Source organism: Hydra viridissima, unplaced genomic scaffold, assembly GCF_058129835.1.
Source record: "Hydra viridissima isolate aposymbiotic clone 2 unplaced genomic scaffold, HvirCarnegie_v1 scaffold_4, whole genome shotgun sequence".
In the NCBI taxonomy this organism is placed as follows: domain Eukaryota; kingdom Metazoa; phylum Cnidaria; class Hydrozoa; order Anthoathecata; family Hydridae; genus Hydra; species Hydra viridissima.
Window position 1 is genome coordinate 15,927,032 of NW_028324303.1, and position 25,502 is coordinate 15,952,533.

At 30.3% G+C, this 25,502-nt stretch overlaps 2 protein-coding genes and 2 pseudogenes across 16 annotated transcripts; all 4 read left to right on the forward strand.

Moving 5' to 3' along the window:
- Positions 1-10,583: 10,583 nt before the first annotated feature.
- LOC149890122 (uncharacterized) lies at positions 10,584-15,911 on the forward strand. 15 transcript variants are annotated; one of them, XM_090085024.1, is made up of 8 exons: positions 10,584-10,732; positions 13,307-13,522; positions 13,616-13,750; positions 14,381-14,500; positions 14,585-14,757; positions 14,965-15,029; positions 15,340-15,431; positions 15,686-15,911. In XM_090085024.1, the coding sequence occupies exons 2-8, from the start codon at positions 13,333-13,335 to the stop codon at positions 15,856-15,858; spliced, it is 948 nt and encodes a 315-aa protein (XP_089941150.1). In that variant the 5' UTR covers positions 10,584-10,732; positions 13,307-13,332; the 3' UTR covers positions 15,859-15,911. The 15 variants fall into 15 exon arrangements, 7 of the variants coding, with proteins under 7 accessions (XP_089941150.1, XP_089941143.1, XP_089941144.1 ...); XM_090085017.1 differs by lacking the exon at positions 10,584-10,732 and adding an exon at positions 10,740-12,992; XM_090085018.1 differs by lacking the exon at positions 10,584-10,732 and adding an exon at positions 10,740-12,992 and having other exon boundaries at positions 14,965-15,026; positions 15,352-15,431.
- A 1,948-nt stretch (positions 15,912-17,859) lies between these two features.
- On the forward strand, positions 17,860-18,784 carry LOC149890123 (uncharacterized; annotated as a pseudogene).
- On the forward strand, positions 18,665-20,835 carry LOC149890124 (uncharacterized). Its single transcript, XM_090085550.1, has 6 exons — positions 18,665-18,745; positions 18,920-19,130; positions 19,401-19,472; positions 19,675-19,788; positions 20,298-20,468; positions 20,573-20,835. The coding sequence occupies exons 4-6, from the start codon at positions 19,732-19,734 to the stop codon at positions 20,807-20,809; spliced, it is 465 nt and encodes a 154-aa protein (XP_089941676.1). The 5' UTR covers positions 18,665-18,745; positions 18,920-19,130; positions 19,401-19,472; positions 19,675-19,731; the 3' UTR covers positions 20,810-20,835.
- Positions 20,836-22,896: 2,061 nt separating this feature from the next.
- LOC149890125 (uncharacterized) lies at positions 22,897-23,630 on the forward strand (annotated as a pseudogene).
- The last annotated feature ends 1,872 nt before the right edge of the window (positions 23,631-25,502 follow it).

Here is a 25,502-nt window from a genome sequence, read left to right on the forward strand (position 1 = left end):
CCATGTTATTGTTGTTAACTGTGGTTCTTAATCAAGATAATTTTAACATAACGGAACAATCAAACAATATGACCAATGAAATGAACATCAAAACTAAATGGTTTAAAACCTTTAGAAAATGTTTTTTATAAAGGAATCACCCTTAAAAATTATCTAAAGCGCCAAAATTTTAGAACCAGTATGTTTAAACAACTTTTTATTAACAACAAGTTTTTGCGAAAGATCAAAAGAGAAGAAAATGTTTAAACTGTATGAAGGAGAAAATTGGCCAAATATTTCAGAAATTCAAAAACTTCGCATTGATGTTCATATTAAAAGTTAATGAAAGTTGCTGATGATTTGAGACTTTTGCCTGGTTAATCCTTTATAAACTGATTATCACAAAACTAAAGCACATTTTGATGGATTTAGATATAAAACATAGAAAAGACATTAAAGAGGCAGAATTTACGGATGGATTTCTCATTTTAGTCACCTTTCGTTTTTAAAAACTCCTGACCGTATTAAATCTGCAACCGCTGGCTATTCAAGATAACAATTTAAATCAATTGCATCAGAATGCATATACTATATTGAACATTTTTCGGACCATCCTTTTAACAAAAGCAATGTGTGAGAGGAGTTTAATCTTGCTCAAACTCATAAACGATTATTTGAAATTTTCGATGGGCTGGGAGAAGCTTTCAAACATGGCTATTTTAAGTGCTATGTACAATACTCGCTTTATCATTTAGCATTTCGCTATTTAAATAACTTTTTATTTGGTTATGTTATTTGTTAGCTCACAATATATACAGGGTTTGTAATTTTACAAAGCACCAAGTTTGTAACCAAATTTAAAAATTAAAGACATACCGTGCGGGGTATGATAACATGAGAATATAAAAAGAAATATAGAAATACAACATTCCATTTATTTAATCAAGTTGTAAAACGTCGGCATCCCTGTAGAAGCTTATCGCAATATTCAATGCATAAATTAAATGTATAGCAGCTAATTAAAAATAAGTAATGCAAAAAACTCTATTGAAAACAGATAACAAAGTCTATACACTGTCACTTTTGTTAAAAACGGTGTGGAAATTAACACTACATTTTCATACGATTATATGCACCAAATTTTCATACATTTTCATACGATTATATGCACCAATAATTGCATGCCGTTAACATGCATCATTTTTAAAACTCAATTCATTTTAATCTTTTTGTGAAGAGTGTGGTATTTTTATTTAGCAATAACCTTTTACAGTTTTTTGATTATGCTTTTATCTTATAATAAAATAGAGGATAATATATTTTTATCTATGCTAAATTAATCATTCAGTTTTAACGAATAATCAAATAATATAGTTTCAAATCGGACTAATTAATGTGTAGATTTTTTCTATTTTATTACAGTTTCTTGAAAAGTTTGTCAATTAACTGTAGTTAAAAGCTTAAAAATGGTCAGGGGTACCAAATAAAATTACTTTAGCTGAATACAGCTTTTAGCTAAATTATAGGTACAATGTATTTACGTCAATTTTCTTACAATATTTAGTAAGTAGATAAGAGCTTGCATATCGTAGGTTTATACATTCTTTTTTTTTTTTTTGCAGAGAAAAATGCAATAATAATTAGTATGATCAGTATCAATATATCATTATTGCAGCTGCTAAATGGCTTTCTGTTTGCATACTAAATCTATATTTACTAAACTAGTTGTCATTTGATATGGCTTCATAACGTGGATTTGAGCATGCTACCATGATTTTAATAAATGAACCTCGTGGTTTAATCATTAGAACCCATGTTATAACCATTGGGACTTTGGGGAATTAATTGGAACCTATGAACTAATGCTTTGGACCCATATAGTAATAATTAGAATCCAAGGGATAAATCCAAGAGAAGAATCTAAGGGATGAATCCAGGAAATTCAAGGAATGAAGGTGCATGGATAGCATAGAGACCCATGGTGTTACCATGAAACTCGTGGTAAGCAATATGACTAATACATAAAGAACCGTTATGTTTAAGTCAATTTATAGAACTTTAATGGATTTATGGTTTACACATTAAATTCCAATCGAATATTTCTGGATGACTTGTTATCGAGTGCGGTTTTACAAAGAATTTATACTTAAACATTGTAATACCAATCTTCTAAGAATTAACGAACCAGAACACTTCTATAGCGTTAAAAATAGTAACTGCTGTATTTATCAAAGTATGAAGTTTTAGAGAGTTAAAACTGTCTGTCTGAGGAATTTTGTATATTAGATGGAGAATTTTATACTAGAAAGCCAAGGATTTGTGAACCTATAGACTGTCTGTAATTATAGGTTAAAAATAAGTCGTGTTGAATCCTCTTTATGCGTCATGAAAAAAAAGAACATAATTCCATCGTAATTAAGGCTTTATCTTTAATTTAAGCATGAAAACAGATCAGAGTTTACTGGTTATTGTCCGTAAATTTGGTGAAGTAAATTTAAAATATCGTAAAAGGTTTAAATCAAACAAACGATAATAAAATAATCCATCTGTGGAAAACAAAGTTTTATTAATTTTTGGATTAAAATTGAGGAAACTTAACATTAATATAATCATATTGCACAAAACTCTAATGCTGTAATGCATTCAACAGTTATACCTATAACAGAAAAAGGAAGAACAATCTTTTTTCAATCAAATAAAGAAATATTTTCTTTCTATTGCGCATTTTTTCAGCCTGTCAGGTGAAAAATTGTAATGTAGTTGCATCATAAACCACATAATTGATCATCACTCATCTGGAGCTGATTTTTGTCACAAATAATCAAAAGTTGCTCAGAATTCTCTTTTGTTGAATAAAAGGTTAAAATATTTTGCTCTTTTTCGTTTTGCTTCGTATACTGTTGTATTATTTAAATACGATATATTGAAATTTTTATATTTACTTATAAGAAAATGTGTTGAAAACTGTCTTTATTCTTGTAATTAATGCTCGTTTTTACACAACAAATAAAAGGAATCGTAAGAGGCTTGAATGACTACGCGATTGCGCACAAGATTCCCCGAACAACATTTTTTTGAATTTTAACTAAATGTTCAATGTCATCTTCATTGCAAAATTTCACTTGAATAACCGTTTTGCTCAGTGTTTTACATGAGGCTTCCAAAAAATGTAGCTTGTTTATAGGTCGTTCTATAACAATTGGTTTTCAATTATTAACGTACCTAACTTCTGCTGCTCGAGTTTGCTTGTCATATAATTTGATCAATATTTGCACCATTCCGGTTTTTTACAATCCGCGTTTAGCATTAGGGTAATTGATTAATGCGAAATCATTTAATTCAACTTGATTTGTGCCATTTCTTTTTGTGTGTTTATGATATTCTTTAAGCTCTATTATGCACTCTTCTCGCTAGCGTTTCTAACAATAATTCAGTACACCCTCAATATATGTACTACGTGTATTTGAATTTCACTCTATTAAGTCTTTCTTAATTGCTGTAAAGTTAATTGTTCCACCATATAGCATGTGATTTGGTGTTTATGGGGTGTTTTCTGGCGTTTCGTATGTAAATATAATTATTAATAACGGCTTTAACTTCGGCTAATATGGTCAGAAGTTCTAAGAATGTAAGGCAAGCAATTGCTATTACTTTGCGGAGACAACGTTTGGTCGAAGCAACAAGTCTTTCGAAGAAACCTCCCCACCAGGGCGCAGCGGCAGCATTGAAATGTCATTATATACCACAAGATGAGATAGAGCTTTAAGTTATTTTAGATATGAATTGTAATCCGTTATCGGAAATTATTTTAGTAGGTGCGCCTCGTTTTGCTATAAACCGTTGTTAGCTTCTTATTCAAGATTCAGCTGAAAAATCTGGAGCAAGATTTAAAAAAAAAGAGTGTGTAAAACACCAAGTATAAAAAAATCCAAACTAGATATAAATTACTGCCCTCATATACATTCTTATTGTAAAATGGGCCTGCGTAGTCGACACCTGTAAATTTAAAAGCCAGATCATCATTAAGTCTGCTCAAAGGCAAAGGAAGGCGGAGGGGGCTTTAGAGTAAGAGTAAGGTAATCCTTCGAAACGCTAGCACAAATCGCATCTTCGAATAAGCCTTTAATATAATATCTAGCGTTTGGTACCAAAAACATACTGCGTAGTTGCTTTAAAGTTTCTTTAATTCCATTATACATGACTAATGAGTGATGAAGGTAAATAAGTAAAAAAGTCAGTAAAAACGGAATCACTAGGTAAGAAGATAGGATGTTTCATATCTGATTTAATCGGTGCATTTTTTAGTCGACCATAGCATCGTATTATACCATCAACCCTTTTTAAATTTAGGTCATGTTGAAGCTGTTTATAATTGTTAGTATTTTCCGAGGTTTTTATCGTATATTGATACCAAACTTTCAAGGCGGCTTCAATTTCTCTCTAATCTAATGTAGATAACTGTAAATCTTCTTCTGCCATCTTCTTCCTAAGGTTCTTTACAAAACTCATTACAAAAGCTTTGGTACGTAATTAGCATAAATAGACATTAAATCTTTTGATGTCAATAGTATTTAAATCAATGTGTCGCTTGTTATTGCATTAGCTAAATATTCGTCTAACATAACCGTAGGTTGACTTGCTAAATCAAACTTCGGCCAAACTTTAGGATTCTTATACAAAAATGAAGGTCTATTAAACCAAAGCTAGCACTTATGTAAATTTCCAAGAGTTGTACCTCTTGATATTATATCTACTAGATTGCTTTCAGAGTCAACGTAATTCCAGTGGAAAATGTTAAAAGTATTTCGAATTATTTGTACACTTTTTTAAATAAAGTGATAATAAATTTATTTATTGTTATTAATCCAATGCTTAACGATAGTAGAATCAGTCCAGCAAATAACTTCTTTAAAATTAAAAGTTTAAGAAAGTTTATTTCAAACAATAGACAGTTTCCGCTAGTAACAACGCAGTTCCTAATTTAAGACGAGGAACAGTACTTTTCTCAACTTGAGCAATTCTAGATTTTGCTGTAATTAGTGAACAATGGTGTTCTTTATCAATAAAAGAGTATAATAAAAAGAGACAACAGCCTTAAGCATTAAGACTGGCATCATTAAAATCATGCAATTAAATGTCCAGGACTGGATTATTATAATGATTAGTGTACCACCTTGCAATAATGATATTTTGAGAGAAACCTAATTTATCAACAATGGCTTGCCACACTACTAACAAATTACCCTCAAGCTTAGTGTCCCTTCCTATTTTGTTCAAGCATAGTTCCTGAAAACAGATTTTAAACCGTACTGTTACTGGATTTATTGCTAGTTATGAATCCTAATATCTCCCGTTTTTTTGGGAAGGTTTAGGTGTCGGTTATTATTGATAAATCAAATCTTATAATGTCATTTCCTTTGTTCCAGTTTAAACCTAATACTTTGGTAGCGCTGAGAGCCTGAAAGTTTTGCTTATTATTCATATTCTCTAATTCTTTACTGTTCGATTCAAATTTTCGTAGATTGAAGCCTGTATCTTGGGGATGACACTTGGCTTTTTGATAAAATTCGAGTGCTGTGTTTACACAGTCAGCTCCTGTTGTGAGATCATCTACTTGTAATGAGCTCATTAGTTTGTGCACAGAATTTGGATCGTTGTCTAATTATCGTTCAGCAAGTGTGATTAGTGTTACTGAAAAGAGAAATGAAGATGATGCAACTCCGAATAGTCTCCGAAAAGTTTGTACGAACTAATTTCTTTCATATGAATGTTCTCCGTATTAATGTTGTTGAGATCTTTGAACCATAAAAACCAGACATAACGATCTAGAGGAGATAATGCTATTTGTAGAAATGCATTTTCTATATTTGCTTTCCAGACAATCTTTTGGGCACGGAATCGTGATTTGACGCCATAAAAGGATGTTGTCAATGATGTCTTGCGTACTTCTTGTATTTAAAACTACTTGTATCAAAAACAGTTCTTATCATGCTTGTAATTTTATCCTCTCTCAAAACATGTCGGTGGGGTAAATAGTGTAGCTTGCCTAGATCTTTAGCGTTTTCGATTATTGGTTCAATAACACCTTGTAAAAACTGATCTTTTAAAATGTCATTGTATGATTGGAAAAGTGCCTCATCTTTACTTAGTTTCTTCTGTAGGCTCCTAAATCTTAGTTTCTTCTGTAGGCTCCTAAATCTAATTAGATGGCGATTTACTTTAAATGGTAGCATAAAACTGTATTGCTTTTGGTTATCATTGTATTTAATTGTGAGGCGAAACCTAACAATAGCCTATAAGTTGGAATCATCAAATTGAAATGACCAATAAAAGTCAGCTCCAATCAGAACATCTACTTTCATACTACCATTTCGCAAACTACTGTCTGTTAACTTAAGATTATGTAAGCGTCTACACTTTTCACCGGCAAGATATATATATTGTCCATTAAGAGGAGAACATGTCTGTTAAGTAGCAAATTATTCTTATTGTTCGGCTGAGGAGATATTTAATTCGTAACTCAACTTTTTCTAAAATTTTTGTTGTATTATTGTTACCAAATGTTTTCATACTTATTTCCTTTGTACCTAATATTTTATCTTTTAACTTTGAATGTAACTTGGGTGATATATAACTTAACTGGGAACAATTCTCGAAAAGTATTCTGTGATCATGTAAGTTGCCATCATTATCCAAGACTGTAGATGGTGCAGTTTGTAACAAAACAGATTGTTGACCTTTAGATGTAGCTTCTATAGCTGAAGTAAATTGTTCTTCAGATTGATTATGATGAGATTGATTTTGCAGGTAAGAATTCTGTGTATCAATGCACAAATCAACATCATGATGTCCACATTTAAAGAATTTTATTTGAGATAAACACTGTTTACTTACAGTTGTGGACAAAATAATAGTAGTGTGATTAAAATTAACGAATTAATATTATTATCTTTAAACAGTTACTGAAAATGAAACTGCAATACTGGATTATTAATTAAATAGGTGTAAGATGATAAACTAATTAGTAGAAAATTTTAAATTTTTGCTTTTATTTATAATAATTACATAAGTATAAAAAACAGGTTGGACATAATAATAGTAGTATTAACTTATTTAATGTTTTACAGCAAATAATTTATTTTATTAACAAAAAAATGATATAAATTTAATTAAACAATAGTAAAAAGTTAATATTTAATCGCATGCCCCCGGTTTTTTATCACAGCTTTGCATCTATTCGGCATTGGGTTAATCAAATTTTGACAACGTTCTAAAGGAATGTTGTTCCAAGCATTCTGGACAACTTGCCATAACTCCTGCTGATTTTTTGGTTTTTGACTATAAACTGCCTTTTTTACATCCATCCAAAGGTTTTCAATCGGATTGAGATCTGGTGATTGTGCAGGCCAATCCATAACTGCAACCCTATTCTCAATGAACCAACTTTTTACCCTGCGACTGGTATGCTTTGGATCGTTTTCTTTCTTGATTGAATATTTGTAACTGATCACAGTGGCGTATCAACATGTTTACGGGCCTAGGGCGGCACTTGGTAAATGGGGCCTATATATATATATATATATATATATATATATATATATATATATATATATATATATATATATATATATATATATATATATATATATATATATATATATATATATATATGTATGTATGTATATATCGCGAGGTTAGAATCATTTTGTTCTATCTCCAATTATAAAAATTGGGAGAAAATGAGTTATTAATTTTAGTTAGTAATAATAACTTTTAAAATACGCATTACTTTATAATTTTTTTTCTAAATAATTTGCTTAAACATAAATTGATTAAAGCATAAGTTATTTTTTCTTTAAAAATAAAAGCTAAAACTTTAAACAATTTTTACTTTTAGAAAAATCAAAAACTTTCTCCCAACATTTAAACTTGGAGATAGAACAAAATAATTCTAACCTCGCGATATATATATATATATATATATATATATATATATATATATATATATATATATATATATATATATATATATTATATTAATTATATAGTTATATTAATTATATTTATTATATTTATTAAATTTATTATGATATTTATATTTATTATATTTATTATATTTATTAGATCTGTTATATTTATTATATTTATTATATTTATTATAATTATTATATTTGTTTTAATTATTATATTTATTATATTTATTAATGTTCACAAATAAGCTAGATATTAATTGGATTTATGAACCATAAGAATAATATGGGGGAATTAAAAAAAAACGATTTTAATTTTAATGTTTTCGGAATCTGGGGCCCCCAAAATGAATGTTATCATGGTCTCGGGCTTTAATTTGTCCATTCCACCTATGGTAATAGCTCCTTCCATATGGGAAATTCGATAGGACGAGCAAACAATATCAAAACTAAATGTTTTCGTACTACTGATAAAAATTATTGTTTACCAAAATACGCTAGGCCTAGTCATTTTTAAGGTCAAAATTAGTTATTAATAACCAAGTAATTAAATTGACAATACGGATAGTGTTTAAGGACAGGCCCCTTATGTGGCTTCAACATAAAATGACGTGTGATATAAAATTATAACCTGATAACTAAAATCTTCTCACGTAGCCTTGTTAGGCCTATATGAAGGAATAAAATTATAACTTACCATGTAACTTGGTGATGACGAACTGAAGACGTGATTTGCTCTCGAATTATTGAGGTACTGAATGATAGAGTATATTAATCACATTAACGAAACAACATAAACATCTGTCAGTCTACCTAAACCATCATGAACCATAGACTCGTAGGTAGGGCGGGCGAATCTATTTATTAGTACTCGCGGGTGTGGGGAAGGAAGCTTCGCGGAGGGCCTCAAAAACAGTCACGGTGGTTGTTATTGGCCAAGATGTCATTTCAATTTCTTACATCTTGGTTTGTTTTCTGTGGATGTTTATTTTCTTGGCAAGCAGATATGATCATGTTTCAGGTTCAATTTGTTTTAAACAATTATGATTACAGAACAAAAATGTTGACTATTACAAAATCCGGCTGAAGTAAAAAAAATATAAATTGTATTAACATTTGGGGGCCTACTGCCAGACGGGGCCTGGGGCGGACCGCCCCACCTTCGGTACGCCACTGACTGATCGACAGTATTGTGATTTACTTGGCTGGTCACAAAATAAACATTTATTTAATTTTTGGAAATCTTTTGGATTGTTCCTTTCAAAATAGGAAGCTTGATCTGTGTTATTTGGATATGAATTGTACCGATGTGATATCCTGTTAAATTAATTAGTTGAATGAATTTGATTTAATTCTCTGTTATTTGCACGAGTGTGAAATGTTTCTATAGTTAAAAACCTGTTTGATTTCTCAATTCAGTTAGTCAATCCTTGTTCTCGCGCACGTAATTCAGTTTTTAGAAGATCAAAAACGGCTTTAATATCCCAGTTGTCATTGTTACTAAATTGACGGTTGACAATTAATGTGAGCTCTTCTGATATCTTTTCCAAAAGATATCAGGAATAAGGAGAGTTCCGCACATATCGCAACTAATACCCAAGTTCTCGAGACTTCTTACTTATATTTCTAAGCTGTCAAAAAATTGTCTTAAATTCTCTATTTTACTAATAATATGGATTCTCTCTATTGATAGGAGTTTACGCATATGTGATGATATAAGAGCTTGCTTATTGTCATATCTTAGTTTAAGTATTTCTGCAGTCTGCAGTCTTGCAATTTTCGCTTGTTGAGGCAAGTCCAGTTATAAACGCTAGGGCAGGTTCCTGAACTAAGTTGCGCAAGTAAGTCACTTTTTAGATGTCAGATAAATCATCATTAAGATCAATTGCGCAATTAAAATCCTCTATAATGTTACCCAGCTTTCTGTTTTGCCATCAAATGGTTCTAGTTTTAATAAAGTAAGTTTGATTGTTTTTTTTTTTTGTAATTGCTTGTTGAACTTAAAGAATCTATCTTGGGATCGTCTATTTTTAAATGCCTGCTAATACCTGAAAGTTCGTTCTTACATAAGAGTTTAAAGTCTGTGAATGATTCTGCGTCCTGCTGTAGTTCATCATCATCTTCAATAAACAAGGAAATATCTTCATCCAATTGAATACCCTTAGTGAATTTCTCATTAATAGTGTCACAAATATCGCTTAAAATTTGATATTGGTCTTTTTAATTGTCGTTAGATAGAACTTCGGATGATTTCTCAATACGATTATTTAGTAATTTTATATTAACAGTTTTACATCTATGTTTTGATTGCAAGTATAAATTCACAAATTTTATTTTTAATTCGATAATCATTATAATCTTGTATCTGAACTGACTGGAGCGTAATACGAGTTTAATAGTTTATCACGAGCAAATGCAAATCGAAATGGCCGTTTAAAATAAAACTGACTACGGTATGGCAAATTATGTAATGGCAAATCAAATGACTTATAATGTTTATTTAATTAAGAAAGAATGTCGCCTTCCCAGTGGGCACACGGCGGAATAAAGACGTCTTATGTACGTTCATTTCACGTCCTCTCGATTTAAAGACAATCTGAACCTCAACAAAGCGTCTTATGAACGTCTTTTTCTTGTCCGTCTCGAAAATGTAACGAAATAAATAAATTGATCGCTATTACTTTTCACGACCTTCTTTGAACGTTTTATAAACGGCTTTTTCGCGGCTGCAAGTGCGTATAAGCATGGATTTCAAAAATGGCGATTCTTATACTTGGATCCAAGTATTTTTTTTTTAAATTTATATGCTACCTTTTTATGTTTCCTAACAGTTACCTAAATAGTAATTGTGAACTCGTCGAAGATTTTTCAATTACTATTTAGTTAACTATTTGGTAACATAAAAAGATAACATATAAAGAAACATACCACTTAAATTTTATTTACTGTAAAAAATAATAATGTAAAACCTATACACTGGTACTATATTATGGTTGTTGTTGTTATTATTAATATCAATATGATTATTATTTTAGTTTTTACTTACATGTAAAGTTTTTTATATTATTTATATTATATAACAAGCTCAAGATTAGTTACTATAACTAATTTTAATAACTAATAAAAATTTTTTCAATTTGATTTAATTTGATTTTTTAGTTAATAAAAGTATTTATTTTACAAAAGTGTCAGTCATTTTTTTAAAAAGCACAACTAATATTATGATAATGGCAGCATATGTAAAAAAATGGAAAACTACAAATAAAAAAGTGCTTGGATTACTAGATTTTAATTATGATGAAACTTTTGAGATTGAAAAACATGAAAATCTAGTCTGTGCTGAATTAAATCTCTCTGACCATTCAAATAGCAGTTGCATTCTTCGTGAATCTGATGGCGGCAGTAATAATGATTCATGTACTCTTTCAGATGCTGATGAATCATATGAATCTGATTTACCTGTCTTGAGCCACATTGATAATGATGATGATACTAAATTTGATGATTCTAATTATAGCCTTTGCCAAAAACTTACTGCTTGCTCCATTCGTAACAGATGGACTAGAGCTTCTGTCAATGAGCCTCTTAATATACTTTGTGAAGAGGGGCTTGAACTTCCAAAAGATGCCAGAACACTTTTGCAAACTCCAAGGAAAGTTAATATTATACAAAAATGTGGAGGTACATATACCTATTTAGGTATTAAAAAAAGTTTAGAAACAATATTTTTGCATCACAATTTCACTGAAAGATGCATTGCATTGTGTTTTAGCATTGATGGTTTGCCATTGTATAAGTCAAGCAGTACACAGTTGTGGCCAATTTTAGCTTCTTTTGGTGACTTTGATATATTTGTTGTTGAATTGTATTGTGGAAACAAAAAACCTGATTCAATTAATGATTATTTAGAGGACTTTGTTGCAGAGTTAATTGAGTTGATGGAACATAGTTTATCAATCAATGGTAACCAATATGATGTAAAGGTTAAGTGTTTCTTGTGTGATGCCCCTGCCAGAGAGTTTTTGAAATGTATCATATCCCACACTGGTTATGACTCTTGTGAAAGATGTTGTATTCATGGAACACATGAAGGTCGTGTTGTTTTTAACAATGAGATTGATTATCCTCTAAGGGAAAACATAACATTAAAAATTTTTGGATATAATCACCATCAAACATCTATATCTCCTTTAGTTTTGATTAATTTAGATATGATCAACAATTTCCCTTTGGACTACATGCATCTTGTATGTTTAGGTGTTGTCCGTAGGTTATTGAATTATTGGAAAATAGGTCCTGGTGGTAAAATAGCTGCTCATCAATTTGAAGAAATTTCAAGCTGTCTCCTATCATTAAATGGACACATGCCAAGTGAATTTGTACGTCAGCCACGGAGTCTCAATGACTTAGATCGATGGAAGGCAACTGAATTTCGTCAATTTCTTTTGTATACCGGTCCAGTTGTTCTACGATGTATTTTATCTAAAGATTCATACAAACATTTCTTGGCATTAAGCATTGCAATAAGTATTATGTTACAGTCTGATGATAACTTTTGCATGCAGTATATTGGTTTAATAACACAGTTTGTTTATAATTGCAAATATATCTATGGAAATACATTTACAGTGTACAATATTCATAATCTATTACATTTGCCTGATGATTGTTTAAACTATAATAGTTCATTAAACACAATATCATGTTTTCCTTATGAAAATTTTCTTCAGCGTGTAAAGAAAGCTGTAAAAGGTTCTTCTAATCCAGTTGCACAAATTGTAAAAAGACAATTTCAATGGGAAAGTTCATTTGGGTTTCTAACAAAAAAAAACCTCTCAACCAAGATATCTAGTGGAGGAAAAGATAATTGCTTTCTTCTTAAAAAAAACAGAATTGCATTTGTTAAAGAAATCATATCAGATGATTCTTTTTTATGTGATGTAGTAAAAATTAGGCACTTGGAAGATGTGCATAATACACCAATTCAGTCTTCATATCTAAACATAGTGTTACTTCCACATCGAAGCAATGTAAAATTGAAGAGTAAGATCCTTTATAGAGCTTGTTTTATTAGGAAATGTGTATGCTTACCAGAACAACGTGGATTAGCAATATTTCCTGTTTTGCATGAAATAGAAAGAGGGTGATTTTCCTTAAATAAATCTTTACTGTGTTTTTTTTTAATTCAAGGGTGTCATTAGCAATGAATGAACTTAGCCCATTTTAAATGTTTCATTTGATTGTAAATGTCAGATAATAATATTTCTAAATTCTATGTTATGATATTTGTTTTATCATTTTCAAAGAAATAGTCTTGCTCTTTTCATTTGTTTATTTCATAAAAATATATTTTTTAGAAAACACCTTGAAAAATTTAATAAAAATGGCTTGGTGCAGAGCAGTTTGGGTGGAAGAAAATTTGGAAGAGGAAGGTGTTATACCGTCAGTCTGGGTAGATGAAGATTATACATATTGGCCGTCAGGAGGAAATGTCCTCAGAGCATACAGAGAACTGACTCCACCTGATCCATCATGGCACAAGTTTGTTAAGTTAAAAGAGAAAGTTAGAGATGGTAAATAGTATGTGTTTGTATAGTTAAATTAAAAGTTTTTTGATAGGCATCTTATGTTTGGTGTGTTAATACTTTTTAAAATTTTATTAAAAGATGAAAGAGAGTTATGCGAAAATTTTGAGTTTACCACTTCAAATGAAATTGAAAATGAGGTGCTTGAAAAAAAAGATCCCAACAAAAAAAAGACCAAGAAAAAGAAAATGTTAATACCAAGACCTGATCTAAACTGTATGTTGTTAAAAAAAATTATATGTTTGCAAAGTTATTATATATATATATATATATATATATATATATATATATATATATATATATATATATATATATATATATATATATATATATATATATATATATATATATATTATACATGTGAAACTTGATTGTTATTTTTGTGTCAACTTTTAAAACTAATATTTTTGTTGGATTAAATTCTGTTTTAACAACATATCCTGACATAACAAACTTCAGATGCTTATCAAATATCTTTAAGTCACATGCTGTTAAAAGGCTGTTAATGACCCCAGACAGACCCTCAAAATTATCATAAAAAAAAAACAATACTAGAAAACATGAATGTTCCTTTAAAGTCTTTATTAGCTAAAATAAGTAAGTTCATATTCTATATTTGTCATAAATTATGTTATAGTTGTCATTTAATAACCATTTGTAAACATAAACATGTTTATATTTTTAACTCTTGTTTATAAACTACAAATTTATCTGTTTTGTACTGTAATTTCTTGGTATGTTTTATGCAGCTTCTTTTTTTTTTTTTCTTTTTTTCTTGACTATGAGAAGAATCATCTTTTATAATTTATCATAGCTATATTCACACAATTTGCTTTACTTTTTCAGTATCCCAAAAAGCACCCATGAGGAAGTTAAGTCCAACTGATGTTAGTTTAAAATCAGATAGTTCTCAAATAGAAAATTCAAAAAAGTTGAATAATGCAAAATTCCCTTTAGAAGCAGGAAGTATTTAAATATGTTAATTTTCAAAGTATATAGTCTTTATTATACTTTTAAAGTTTTTCATAACCACTTTTATTTAATTTTCAGAATTTCAATACAAAGTGCTCCATCTACTAACAGGCATTTGTGATGAAACGGAGGGCATTAAAAATATATTAAGAGCAGATAGTTCATCATTAGATTTATCACAGATTGACACGCTAGAAGAGTTCGAAAAATTTGACTCCTCTTTATCAGATAAAGAAGTAGAAAAGAATATAGTAAGAAGTAGTACTTTTCTAAAAAATAAATTAAAAGCCTTAAACAAGAAATGATGATTAAATCATGTATAATCATGGTTTTACCTGTTGACCTATTTTCTCGGATTTGGTAACCAGCTTTGTCATTTAATTACTAGTATGACTAGTAATTACAACATTTAAGTTATGAACAAAATGTTAATTATTTGCACTGTTCATTATTTTTAGAAGCGTCAATTATCAAATGTTGGTGGTAATTCCAGTTATGCAGCTGTGAAAGCAATTCTTGTTAAGTATGTGTTTGCTTTTTCATGTCATCTGTAACACACTCTCTCCAATTTTTTTTTTCATGTTTTCACTTCTATACCTCCTAAATCTGCTAACTCTCTACATGCTGATTACCAATTATCTGCATCTTTATGCTCTACATCCCTAAACCACCCTCCCTGACTCACCCTATCAGATACACTAACTATTCCTAATCTCTAAGATCATTGCATGTTTGATGCATATTAGTAGAACGTAATTTTAAAACTGGTGTCCATAATTTTTAAACTGCTTATGATTGGATTTGGTTTTTATTTTTATCATTTATTTATTTAGATTGATGTCAAATAAACTGATGAGTTTATTTAACTTGGCTGGTACCAAAAAAGAGAGTTTTCGAAAAACAAATTTAATGAAGATAATTATAGGTATTTTTTGTTAATATATTATATTTTTTTGTTATTATATATTTTTATATAATAATATATTTTTACATTAATATAAAATATTTTTATTATTATATAAAATTTTCTTATGCTTATAATTTCTGAAGTGCTTTATACAGATTGTTCTTTCAATTTATACTACATACGCACAAAAATCATCTGAGTTATACATTAACAGATTAAAAAGAGTTTGTTGCATAAATTCAATTTTACTAATATTATAACTCATTTCTTAGGCTGTGCCCCGAATGATTTAACAGAGAATGAAGTTCATTCGATTGTTGGAAACATTCTAAAACGTGCTCCAGATCGAAAAAATGGTGGCGGAAGAAATTGTTCTTCCGTCTTGTCTGCTAACAAGGATGATGTTAATGATTTTTGTGGAAGTGATGATTCACAGCATTCGTAGCATCAAACCATTTTTTGTAAATAGTTTTCTGTAAATAAATTTTCCTTTACTAATTTGTGTGTTGAATTCGAACTTTTCTGCTTCTATTCAAAATGAATATGGTAGTTTAATTAAGTTTGTTTAATTTATATAATTAAGAAAAAATGTTTTTAGAAAAAATAATTTAGAGTTAATATTTAAACTAAAAATTAAATTAAAAAAAAACGAATAAGACGTCTTTTCGGCGTTCCATCTATAACGTTTTTCCGTATTTCCAAACTGAACCAATTTTGTACGTCCGATCGGGACGTCTTTTTTACGTTTCTCAAAGGATGTCTTTAAGACGTTCCACGCAGGACGTCTTTCTGTATTTCCAAAGCAAACAAAATAAAGACGTCCCGATGGGACGTATTTAAGACGTCTTAAAGTCGTCCGTGTGCCCACTGGGTTAACGCTTTTACGAAAAGATATGTAAAGGAAACCTTTCCTTTTTTTTTTGTCGCTATAAAATAAATCGCTGTAAAATAACTCAAAACTAGCTTTTAATTAAAGTAACGTTAGATATAATTAAAAGATCAAAGCTTATGCATTTTTGGAATGTATATTGCATTTTGCATAAGTACGGATTTGCAACCTTTTTTCAACATGTGCCACGTTAGTTTCTCCCTGATTGTAAAAGAAATAAATTAGTTGGTAGATTTGCTTTTCTCTTTTACTTTCCTGTCAGCTTTGTTCCTTAAAAGCTATAATTTAAAAATGTAAGAGAAAATTTGTGAGTAAGAATTAAGAACCTTCACGCAGGCCTGACTTCATGCAACATTAGTAAGATATTGAATATATCTAGAAAGATTTAAAACATCCAAGCTCAAATTGCTACCTTTGATTCTATAATAAAGTGTCAGAAAGGGTGTTAACAATGCCTAAAGAATGCTGTTCAGTTCCTGTCGTTCTCTGGGTGTAAGTCAGCTTTAGCAATAAAAAATTTGTTTTAATGCAGGATGGTACATCCTATCAAACAGCAAACCGGCTCAGAAATAAAACTCTTTCCCAGCCAAAAGAAGAGGAACTGCCTAGCTTTTCTGGCTCGAACACATTAAACATCTACATTTAGGCTCAAGATCAGGCAGGAGCTGACATCACAGAAAATCCAAACTTCAGTGAAATCTAGCGCATAGTTGATTAGACCTAAAACAATAAGTTGACTACACTGCAAAAAATGTCACGCCAAATTCTTAAATGTCACATCAAAATATTAAAATTTCACGCCACTTTTTAATCTTAACAAAGAAATGCTCTAAGTCGCGCGATTTATACAATTTCCAAGCAATTATAAATGTCACGGAGAGTATAACTGTTTAAATGTAACGCCATACTTATAAATTTCGCGCCACACGCTAAATATCGCGTGACTAATAAAACATACAATTGTCCGCAGCGAAAAAAAGAAGTATCACACCAATTAATTTTTCGTGGCTATTCTGTGACTAAAGTGTCTAAAATAATTAAAATTTCATATTTATCAAAATTCATGCCATTGGTTTTGGCTGTAGATGATATGTATGATGAGTTGTATTTTTTATCATATTACCATTAATACAATGTTTAAAGAACATTTGCTAAAAATACACTCTACATAAATTGTCACAACTTATGTCATTAAAATAAGTTAATAATACATCTGGTATAAGTACTTTCAATGATGCATTAAGAATACCTATTCTTCATTTATAATTGTTATTCTTAATACATTACTCAGTATTTAAAGCTCATTTTACCACGTTATACACTATGATAATGATTATCTTAACACAATATCATTGTGTACATTGCTATTATTCGCAATTGGACTGCCAATCGATTATTTACAATTATTATTGTTGTTTAAAAAACTTTATTAGACTATTTGTGTCATATAGTATTAGTGTTCTGATCTGGCCTCACTAGCTTTTACAAAAATAGAATTTTTAATAAGTCATGATGGTTCAAATAACAAACAAGTACAGAGTTTTTTGTTGCACTAAAATGTTAACTCTTATTGTGCTAAAAGTAACTGGTTTATTGCAATAAAACCTGAAAAGATGAATTTCTATATAAATTATTCTAGAGTTTGTTCTGATAATTTTATTACAGGTTTAGTAGTATAAACTCTATTGGTCAAGATTTTATGGCATAAACTATGAGAGTGCACTTTTATTAATCACCGCTTTTGATATTATTGAAAACACACCACATGATCCCATGCACATTTTACTAAAAGGACTAGTGCCCCATGAACTATGTCTTCTGCTGCGATTACATATTTGTGAAAAACATATATACTCATTAGCTGCACTTAAATAGTTTCCTTATTCATACTCTGAAGCCAGAGATAAGCCTGATATTTATCCAACTACCTTTGATATTTCAGGGTCTCAAACATCTGCTCAAATTTTGATTCTTGCTCGTATCATTCCACTTTTCTTGGACAATACAGCGATTGCAATGATCCTCATTACGTTAATTTTCTTGATCTTTTGGAAATTCTTCAACTTATTTTGTCACCAATAACTACAAATAGAACTGTTTTGGATTTACAAGCTCTTATTGAAAAGCATAACAAATCATGTGCTTTACTATGGCCAAATAATCTGATACCAAAACATCATTTTTTACTTCATTTTGTTGAACAAATGCATCAATTTGGTCCACTAAAAAATCAATTTTGCATGACTTTTGAAGCAAAGCACAATAAAATAAAAAGTGTACGTTGGTAAAAGTTTAAAAACATTGCCAAATCAGTTTGTCAACATCTTCGGTGGAACACAATTTTAAACTTCCTTGATGATAATGGTCAACTGATTCCTTATCCTTTTTACGGCAGACTCAACATTTTAAAAAAAGAATTGTGATTGGTTCAGTTGCATACCAAGTTGGTGATATTATTTCAACAGTTAATAATTCTTATTAACTTTATAAGATCACTTATAAACTGTTTATTTATATATAAGCGTTTAAATGTATATAGAATATATATTTGCTAAAATGTCATCTAAGCATTAGAAATGTTTATTCTGTCTATATATTTATATATTTTTATTATTAGTTACCTATCTTTTCAATGGAATGCAGCAGTTATTTAAACGGTTTGGTGCCTTGCCGTAAACACACTTTAAAAGATATCTGTAATGAATTGGCACATCACCTTGAAGGGTGTCTTCCCAAGTGAATGCCTTCAATAAGAAAAAAATATTATCATTGTTACTGTACTTTTGAAACAGTAATATCCAAACTGTACTTTTGGAGAAGAGGGTGCAGTAAGTTTGAGTTATACCACTTATATACTATTATCATATTTTTAAATTTTCATTAACACATCGGCGAAACAATTCATGCAAAAATAAATTGTAAAAACCAATAAATAGTTCATAGCATTAATTCTATTTGATGTTTAATTAAGCACAGCATAGGTTATTATTCCAAATAAAGGTAAAATGATAATTTTTTTTTAATGTTCAGGTGTATGTAACATATCCATTTGTTACACAAAGCTAGACAATATTCAAATGATAAATTTTATTTTTCAGGGTGGAGTTGTAAAATGTGTGTCGAATGTAATTCAGAAGCAACGCGAGCGTTGTTTAAAAAGTTTGATAGAGGTAAAAAATGCTTACAGAATGCTTAACATTTCAGGAATAAATGATAGCTCACTTAATGAAGATAGAAAGGTAATACCCATAATACCTTTTTCAAAAGAAATGTTTTTTTATCAATATTTTTTTAATAAAAATTTACCTAAATTATACAGTAAGAATTTAATAAGGTTTAATTTAGAGTTAATCCAATTTTTTTGCATGTTAGTTTGCTTTGGTACAAAAAGTTCCTGATATTGAACACATATGTTGTTTAGTTAGGAATATGCACTGTTCTTTGCCATATTCAGAACACAAAGAGCACCTGTTCTATCCAGAAATTGTAAGCAAATAATACTTATATTATTGACACATTGACGATAATATGGATATATGAATCGCTTTTTGTTAAACGTATATATATATATATATATATATATATATATATATATATATATATATATATATATATATATATATATATATATATATATATATATATGCACTCCCTCCCATCCCCAATGGGGGAGATCAGAGTTAGTCTGAACTTTCAATTGTGAATATGTGACCAAAACACAAATATTTTTTTCATTGATATAATTTATTATAATATGTGTTTCATGAATAAAACTAGTATGAACCTTTAAAACTTGATTTATTATTTTCATTCAAATAGTTTACTTTTTTCTTTAAACTTTTGTTCAAGGGGCGATTTTTTATAAAACAGAAAATTTAACATTAAAATTTTTTTCAGAAAATTTTACGAGTGTGAAGTTTTTTTCATTTCTTTAATAAATTTGTGTCTTGTGCACTTTTAACAAAATGTTCTTTATGTGGTTGCAACTTTTTTAGATCATGGACAAATATGAAAGAATGAACATAGTTACCAAAGAAGCAGCATTAGATAGGCTATTGCAAGTTGTTCAAAAGTTGTATCCCGGCATAGATTTTCCATCTGCCCTAATACAATTTCATAAGAACACTGCCAGAAGAGGGGTGTTGTGTCCAATTGTTATTGTTAGTGTAAGTTTAACAAAAAGTTGTTGCTTTTTTATATTTTGATATTTTGATTTTTGTAATGTATGTTATTAAGGTAAACTTAATTTCACTTTTTAAAAAATTTTTAGGCTGCAGATGTTTCTTCTCCTGGGCCGCAACTTATTTTAGGAGAAAATGTAACATTTGTTGACAAAGGGAAAGTAATAGCAATAAGTCATCGGCATAATGATTCACTACATGTGCTTCAACTTATCGCGTATTATTATTTCATGGACCTCTCGTACCCAAGATCATTTGGAGGAGTTTTGGGACTGTTGCAGCATTATGTCTTGCAAATACCATTTGCTTGTACTAATAAACTTTAGCTAAAAAAATGCAAAGTGTTGTGAAAAGTGTTGTGGTATCTTTATATTTTTAAACTGTTTAACTCTTCAAATAAAAACATTAGGAAATTTCAAAATTAAATATTTATGTTTATATTTGATGATGGTTTCTTTTTAAAAAAATAAAATATAATTTTTATTACTTTTTTGGTCTTTTTATTTATTTTATTTAAGTAAAGTGTACCATTTATTCAATTTATTTATTAAGTTGAGACATTAGTAAATTAAATTAGTCACGCGATTTTTAAAATTAAGTATGGCGTGACATTTGAATTTTTTATTTGTCACGGCGCATCTAAAACACTATCGTGTCGCATGTCACCAAGTCCGATTTAACGCGCCACATTTAATTTCTCTTAATGTGGCGCGTTAAATCGGGCTTGGTGACATGCGACCCGATAGTGTTTTAGATGTCCTGTGACAAATAAAAAATTTAAGTGTCACGCCATACTTTATTAACAAAAGTCGCGTGACTACTTTAATTATAAATGTCACGCCAAATTTATTATCTAAAAGTTGTGACAGTTTTAATCCTTGATGTCGCGAGTTAAATCGGGCTTCGTGACATGGCAGTTTTATTAGACAATTTGCCGTGACATTTTTTACAGTGTACAACTAGCACACTTGAAAGAAGATTTGGTCATTTCTGGATATTGTAATTAAAGCTCAAGAAGCAATAAATGCTAAATGAAGAATAGTATAATTATTAATATATATGCTATAAACAAATATTTTGTACATGTTTATTAAGCATTCTTTTATTTGTTTTCAACATTGTTCGTTTCATTAATAGGTAAATTAGATTACTGCATGTAGTAGAGATGAGTTAAAGTTTTAAAAAAGCAACCTACCGCTGCGAGGGGTTTGTGTTAGTTCTTCTTCGAACTGCGATACCTACATCACAACTTTTTTGGGATGTTGAAAAGGAAGGGGAAAAGAAATAACTTCCGTTTCTTTTATGAAACAATTTTATATATTTTCAATGAAGCTATTTATTTTCGGTTTAATATTAAGAGCTTCACCACAATTATGAGATGTAACTTACTGCAATTATTATGCCATTAGTTCATAAAATTTACTTAAAAGCTACTAAGTTTTGAACGAGATTTTAAAAATAAATTAAATGTTTAGTTGTTTGCAATAGTAGTAGAAAAATACAGGTTCTGGCTTATCTCATTTTTTTACCATGTACACAAGCTTTTACATTATGGTTATAAACATTTTTTGCATATAGTAGAAATTAATAAACGTTTTCTTACTGATTGAGAATGTCATATTAATTTTTTTTCAATTCAAGAAAATGCAAAATCAGAACATACATCATCGAAATGACGATGAATGTTCTGAATCTTTTATACATCCAACAGTGCTGAATCATCACACCCAAAATGTATAAATGACAATGAGCTCAACGTTTGATATTTATCTGCTTTGCATTTCTTAGCTGCATCGCTCGTTTTGCACAAATATTCGTAGGCAGCGTATTTACGATTGAACAGTTAGGATTCCAGTGAGTTTCAAAGTATTTTTTTGTCTTCACGTACTTTAATTCTAAAGTTCCCCGCAAGCCTATACAGACGGGTTCCGTACGGTTTTGAACCAGCGATCTGGTATGGTTATCATCCGGGTTTGAGTTGTCTGAGATACTGTAATTACACTACGCGTGAAAGCAATTACAAAGAGTGGACATTGCGCAGTTTCCTTAAAATCCTTTAAACATACTTTGAGCGGTATTTTTATGGAAATACTTGAGTTGATTTGTAAAGTGTAAATTGAAGGCGAATTTTTTGTGGATGGGAGTTTTTTATAAGAAAAGAAAATGTAGAGTTAAAACGCTGCGTTTGCCGCGAGAAAGCAAAATATACGTTGTTAATAATTTTAATCGCATATAATTTATAAAATCTATCTTCATTTAATTTATAATAAAACTATTTTGGTAATTGGGGAATATTTATAACCTAATAAGATTTTATTACCCATGTACTTTTTTAATTTTATTTGTTATTATATTATTATCTATTTATTGTTTGTTAATTAATATTGTTAAATAAAAGAAAAACATTTTGTAAAATTACGAAGATATAAGTAACCTTATTATGAGTTCAGACAGAACAAAACGTAGAAAAATTGCTGTTGAAATAGCAAGAATTGTGAAAGAAGTATCATGCAATGAATCCGAGTCACTGAATAATATTTCAGTGTTTAATTCTTCTAAATCATGTCCAATTGTCAAAAATAATTTGTTACCTGAGTCTTCTCCCAAATTTGCCGAAAATTAATGCTGGTCGGATGACAATATAAATTTACCTTTTATTGACTCTATCGTAAGTTTTGAAGAATCTAGTGATAACATTGAATAGAAAGCTTGTGTGCATGATGATTTAGACAATGATGATATTAATGGCAACAATTGCGTAACAAAAGTGAATGAAAGTGTATTAGATGAATTAAAGCAATAGACGATTGCATTTAATATATCTCATAGTGCTATTAATAATTTGCTTTAGAATTTGCAAAAATCAAATTTAGGTTTGCCTAAGATGCTAGAACACTTCTTAGAACTGATCGAAACATTATTATTGCTTCTGTAGCTGGTGGTAAATTATTTTATATAGGATTAAAAAGCTGTTTATCTATGCTCCTAAATAAATCTTCAATTTCATCTGATACTACACAGCTTACATTTCACATAAATATTGATGGTATTCCTTTATTTAACAGCTCAAACATTTCTCTCTGGCCAATTCTTGGTTCGATTGTAGAACTTGAGGGTAACAATGTCTTTCCTAGTTCTTGTCAGTAAAAGTGGAGGTAGCTTGACACAATTTATCAAGCAAAACATGGCCTATTTAATGACATCTAAGCAAGCGCGACAGTGTAACTTGATTGGCCAACGAAGCAAAATTAAATTTTGAGCACTGCAACACTTTCAGATTTTGTTTAGTAAGTATTCACATCAAATTTGTATGCCCACATTTAACAGCAACATATTAATCTTGAGTTATTTTTTAGATCACAATATTTAGCCCAGAAAAGTAATACTTGCTAAATGGTATAATAATAATAATAATAATTTAACATGTATACTATAGCGTCAACATAATTGTTTTATATACAGTACTGGACAAAACATTTGCAACCAACATCGAACAATGCTAAAAAGTGTTCCTAATTTTACATGTCTTAAAAACGAAACGAACTATACTACCACAGCAAACAGTTAAGGAATCTGGAGTCATAGCATGCCATGACATGAGCAATCAGCTGACAGGTGACAGCACACAGGCAGAGTTTCGTTGACAAGTGCCATTTTGCAGCGGACAAAACAAGTGCAACATTTTTGAATTGTTTCATATTCTAAAGTCTGGTCCGTGTCAACGTCACGGAAGTTTTTTAATAATTAAAGGAAGTATCCAGAAGTTTCCAGAAGCATGCAGAAGCTTCCAGAAGTTTCCAGAAGATGCATCTGGAAGCATCCAGTAGCATCCAGAAATATTTATTATTTTATGACTTCAAGTTAATAAATGGCTCCCGACAGTCTTGGATTGGAACTAAGAAAGAAAATTATTGGCGGTTACGTAAGTGGAACTTCACAAAAAAGTATTTGTGATAAATATCGCGTGAAAAAATGGACCGTATCAAGACTATGTTCCAAATACCGTTCTACGGGGAAGTTGGCAGCAGATAACAAAGGTGGAAGACCGCCTTCCACCACTTCTAGAGAGGATTCTATGATCGTCAGATCCGTCAAGAAGGATCCCTGGATATCATCAGTCGAGATACAAAAGCAATTAGAGCTACCTGTATCGGACCGAACAATCAGACGACGTGCTGTTGAAGCCGGATTGTTTTCTCGATGCCCTGCAAAGAAACCGCTGATTTCACTAAAAAACCAGAAGAAAAGACTCCTGTTTGCTACATCTCATATTGACTGGAATGTGCAGAAATGGCGAACTGTCCTGTTCAGTGATGAATCGAAGTTTAACATCATTGGGAGCGATGGCATTTGCCGTGTACGTCGACCGGCCGGAAAGCGCCTCGATTTACGTTACTGCCACAAGACCGTGAAGCATGGTGGAGGCAATGTAGTGGTCTGGGGTGTTTTTCTGCTAACGGTCTAGGTCCAATATATCGAAACGATGGAATAATGGACCGTTTCATGTATAAAAATATCCTGAAAGATGTTATGTTACCTCATGCTGAATGGAATATGCCAATAAAATGGGTTTTTCAGCAAGACAACAATCCGAAACACACTGCAAAAGTAGTCAAGCAGTGGTTTCAAGACAACCACCTATCGGTGATGGATTGGCCGCCTCAATCTCCGGATCTCAACCCTATCGAGAACCTGTGGGAGATCGTCAACCGCAGAATTAATCGTGAAGGTGTTCTTAATAAGGATCAACTGTTTGAACAAATCCAAAAGGCCTGGGCAGCGATTCCACAAAGTTTCATTGATCACCTGATCGAATCTATGCCTCGAAGATGCAAGGCTGTGATCGACAACAAATGATTCGCCACGAAATATTGATAGCGAAATACAGCTTGGTCAACATTTTGTCGAGTTGCACTTGTTTTGTCCAGAAGGAAATCACCTTTTTTTAATACTTTTGATTAATTTAATAATTTTCGTGTACAAATAATGAACTTTGTGATGAATAAGCAGTTACATAGT

Coding starts and splice junctions, on each gene's coding strand:
- LOC149890122 (XM_090085017.1), top strand. CDS start 11,171: ATGATAATGGCAGCATATGTAAAAAAATGGAAAACTACAAATAAAAAA. Junction 13,523..13,615: donor AAAAGAGAAAGTTAGAGATG/GTAAATAGTATG, acceptor TTTTATTAAAAG/ATGAAAGAGAGTTATGCGAA. Junction 15,432..15,685: donor TTTAATGAAGATAATTATAG/GTATTTTTTGTT, acceptor CTCATTTCTTAG/GCTGTGCCCCGAATGATTTA.
- LOC149890124 (XM_090085550.1), top strand. CDS start 19,732: ATGCACTGTTCTTTGCCATATTCAGAACACAAAGAGCACCTGTTCTAT. Junction 19,789..20,297: donor ACCTGTTCTATCCAGAAATT/GTAAGCAAATAA, acceptor CAACTTTTTTAG/ATCATGGACAAATATGAAAG. Junction 20,469..20,572: donor GTCCAATTGTTATTGTTAGT/GTAAGTTTAACA, acceptor AAAAATTTTTAG/GCTGCAGATGTTTCTTCTCC.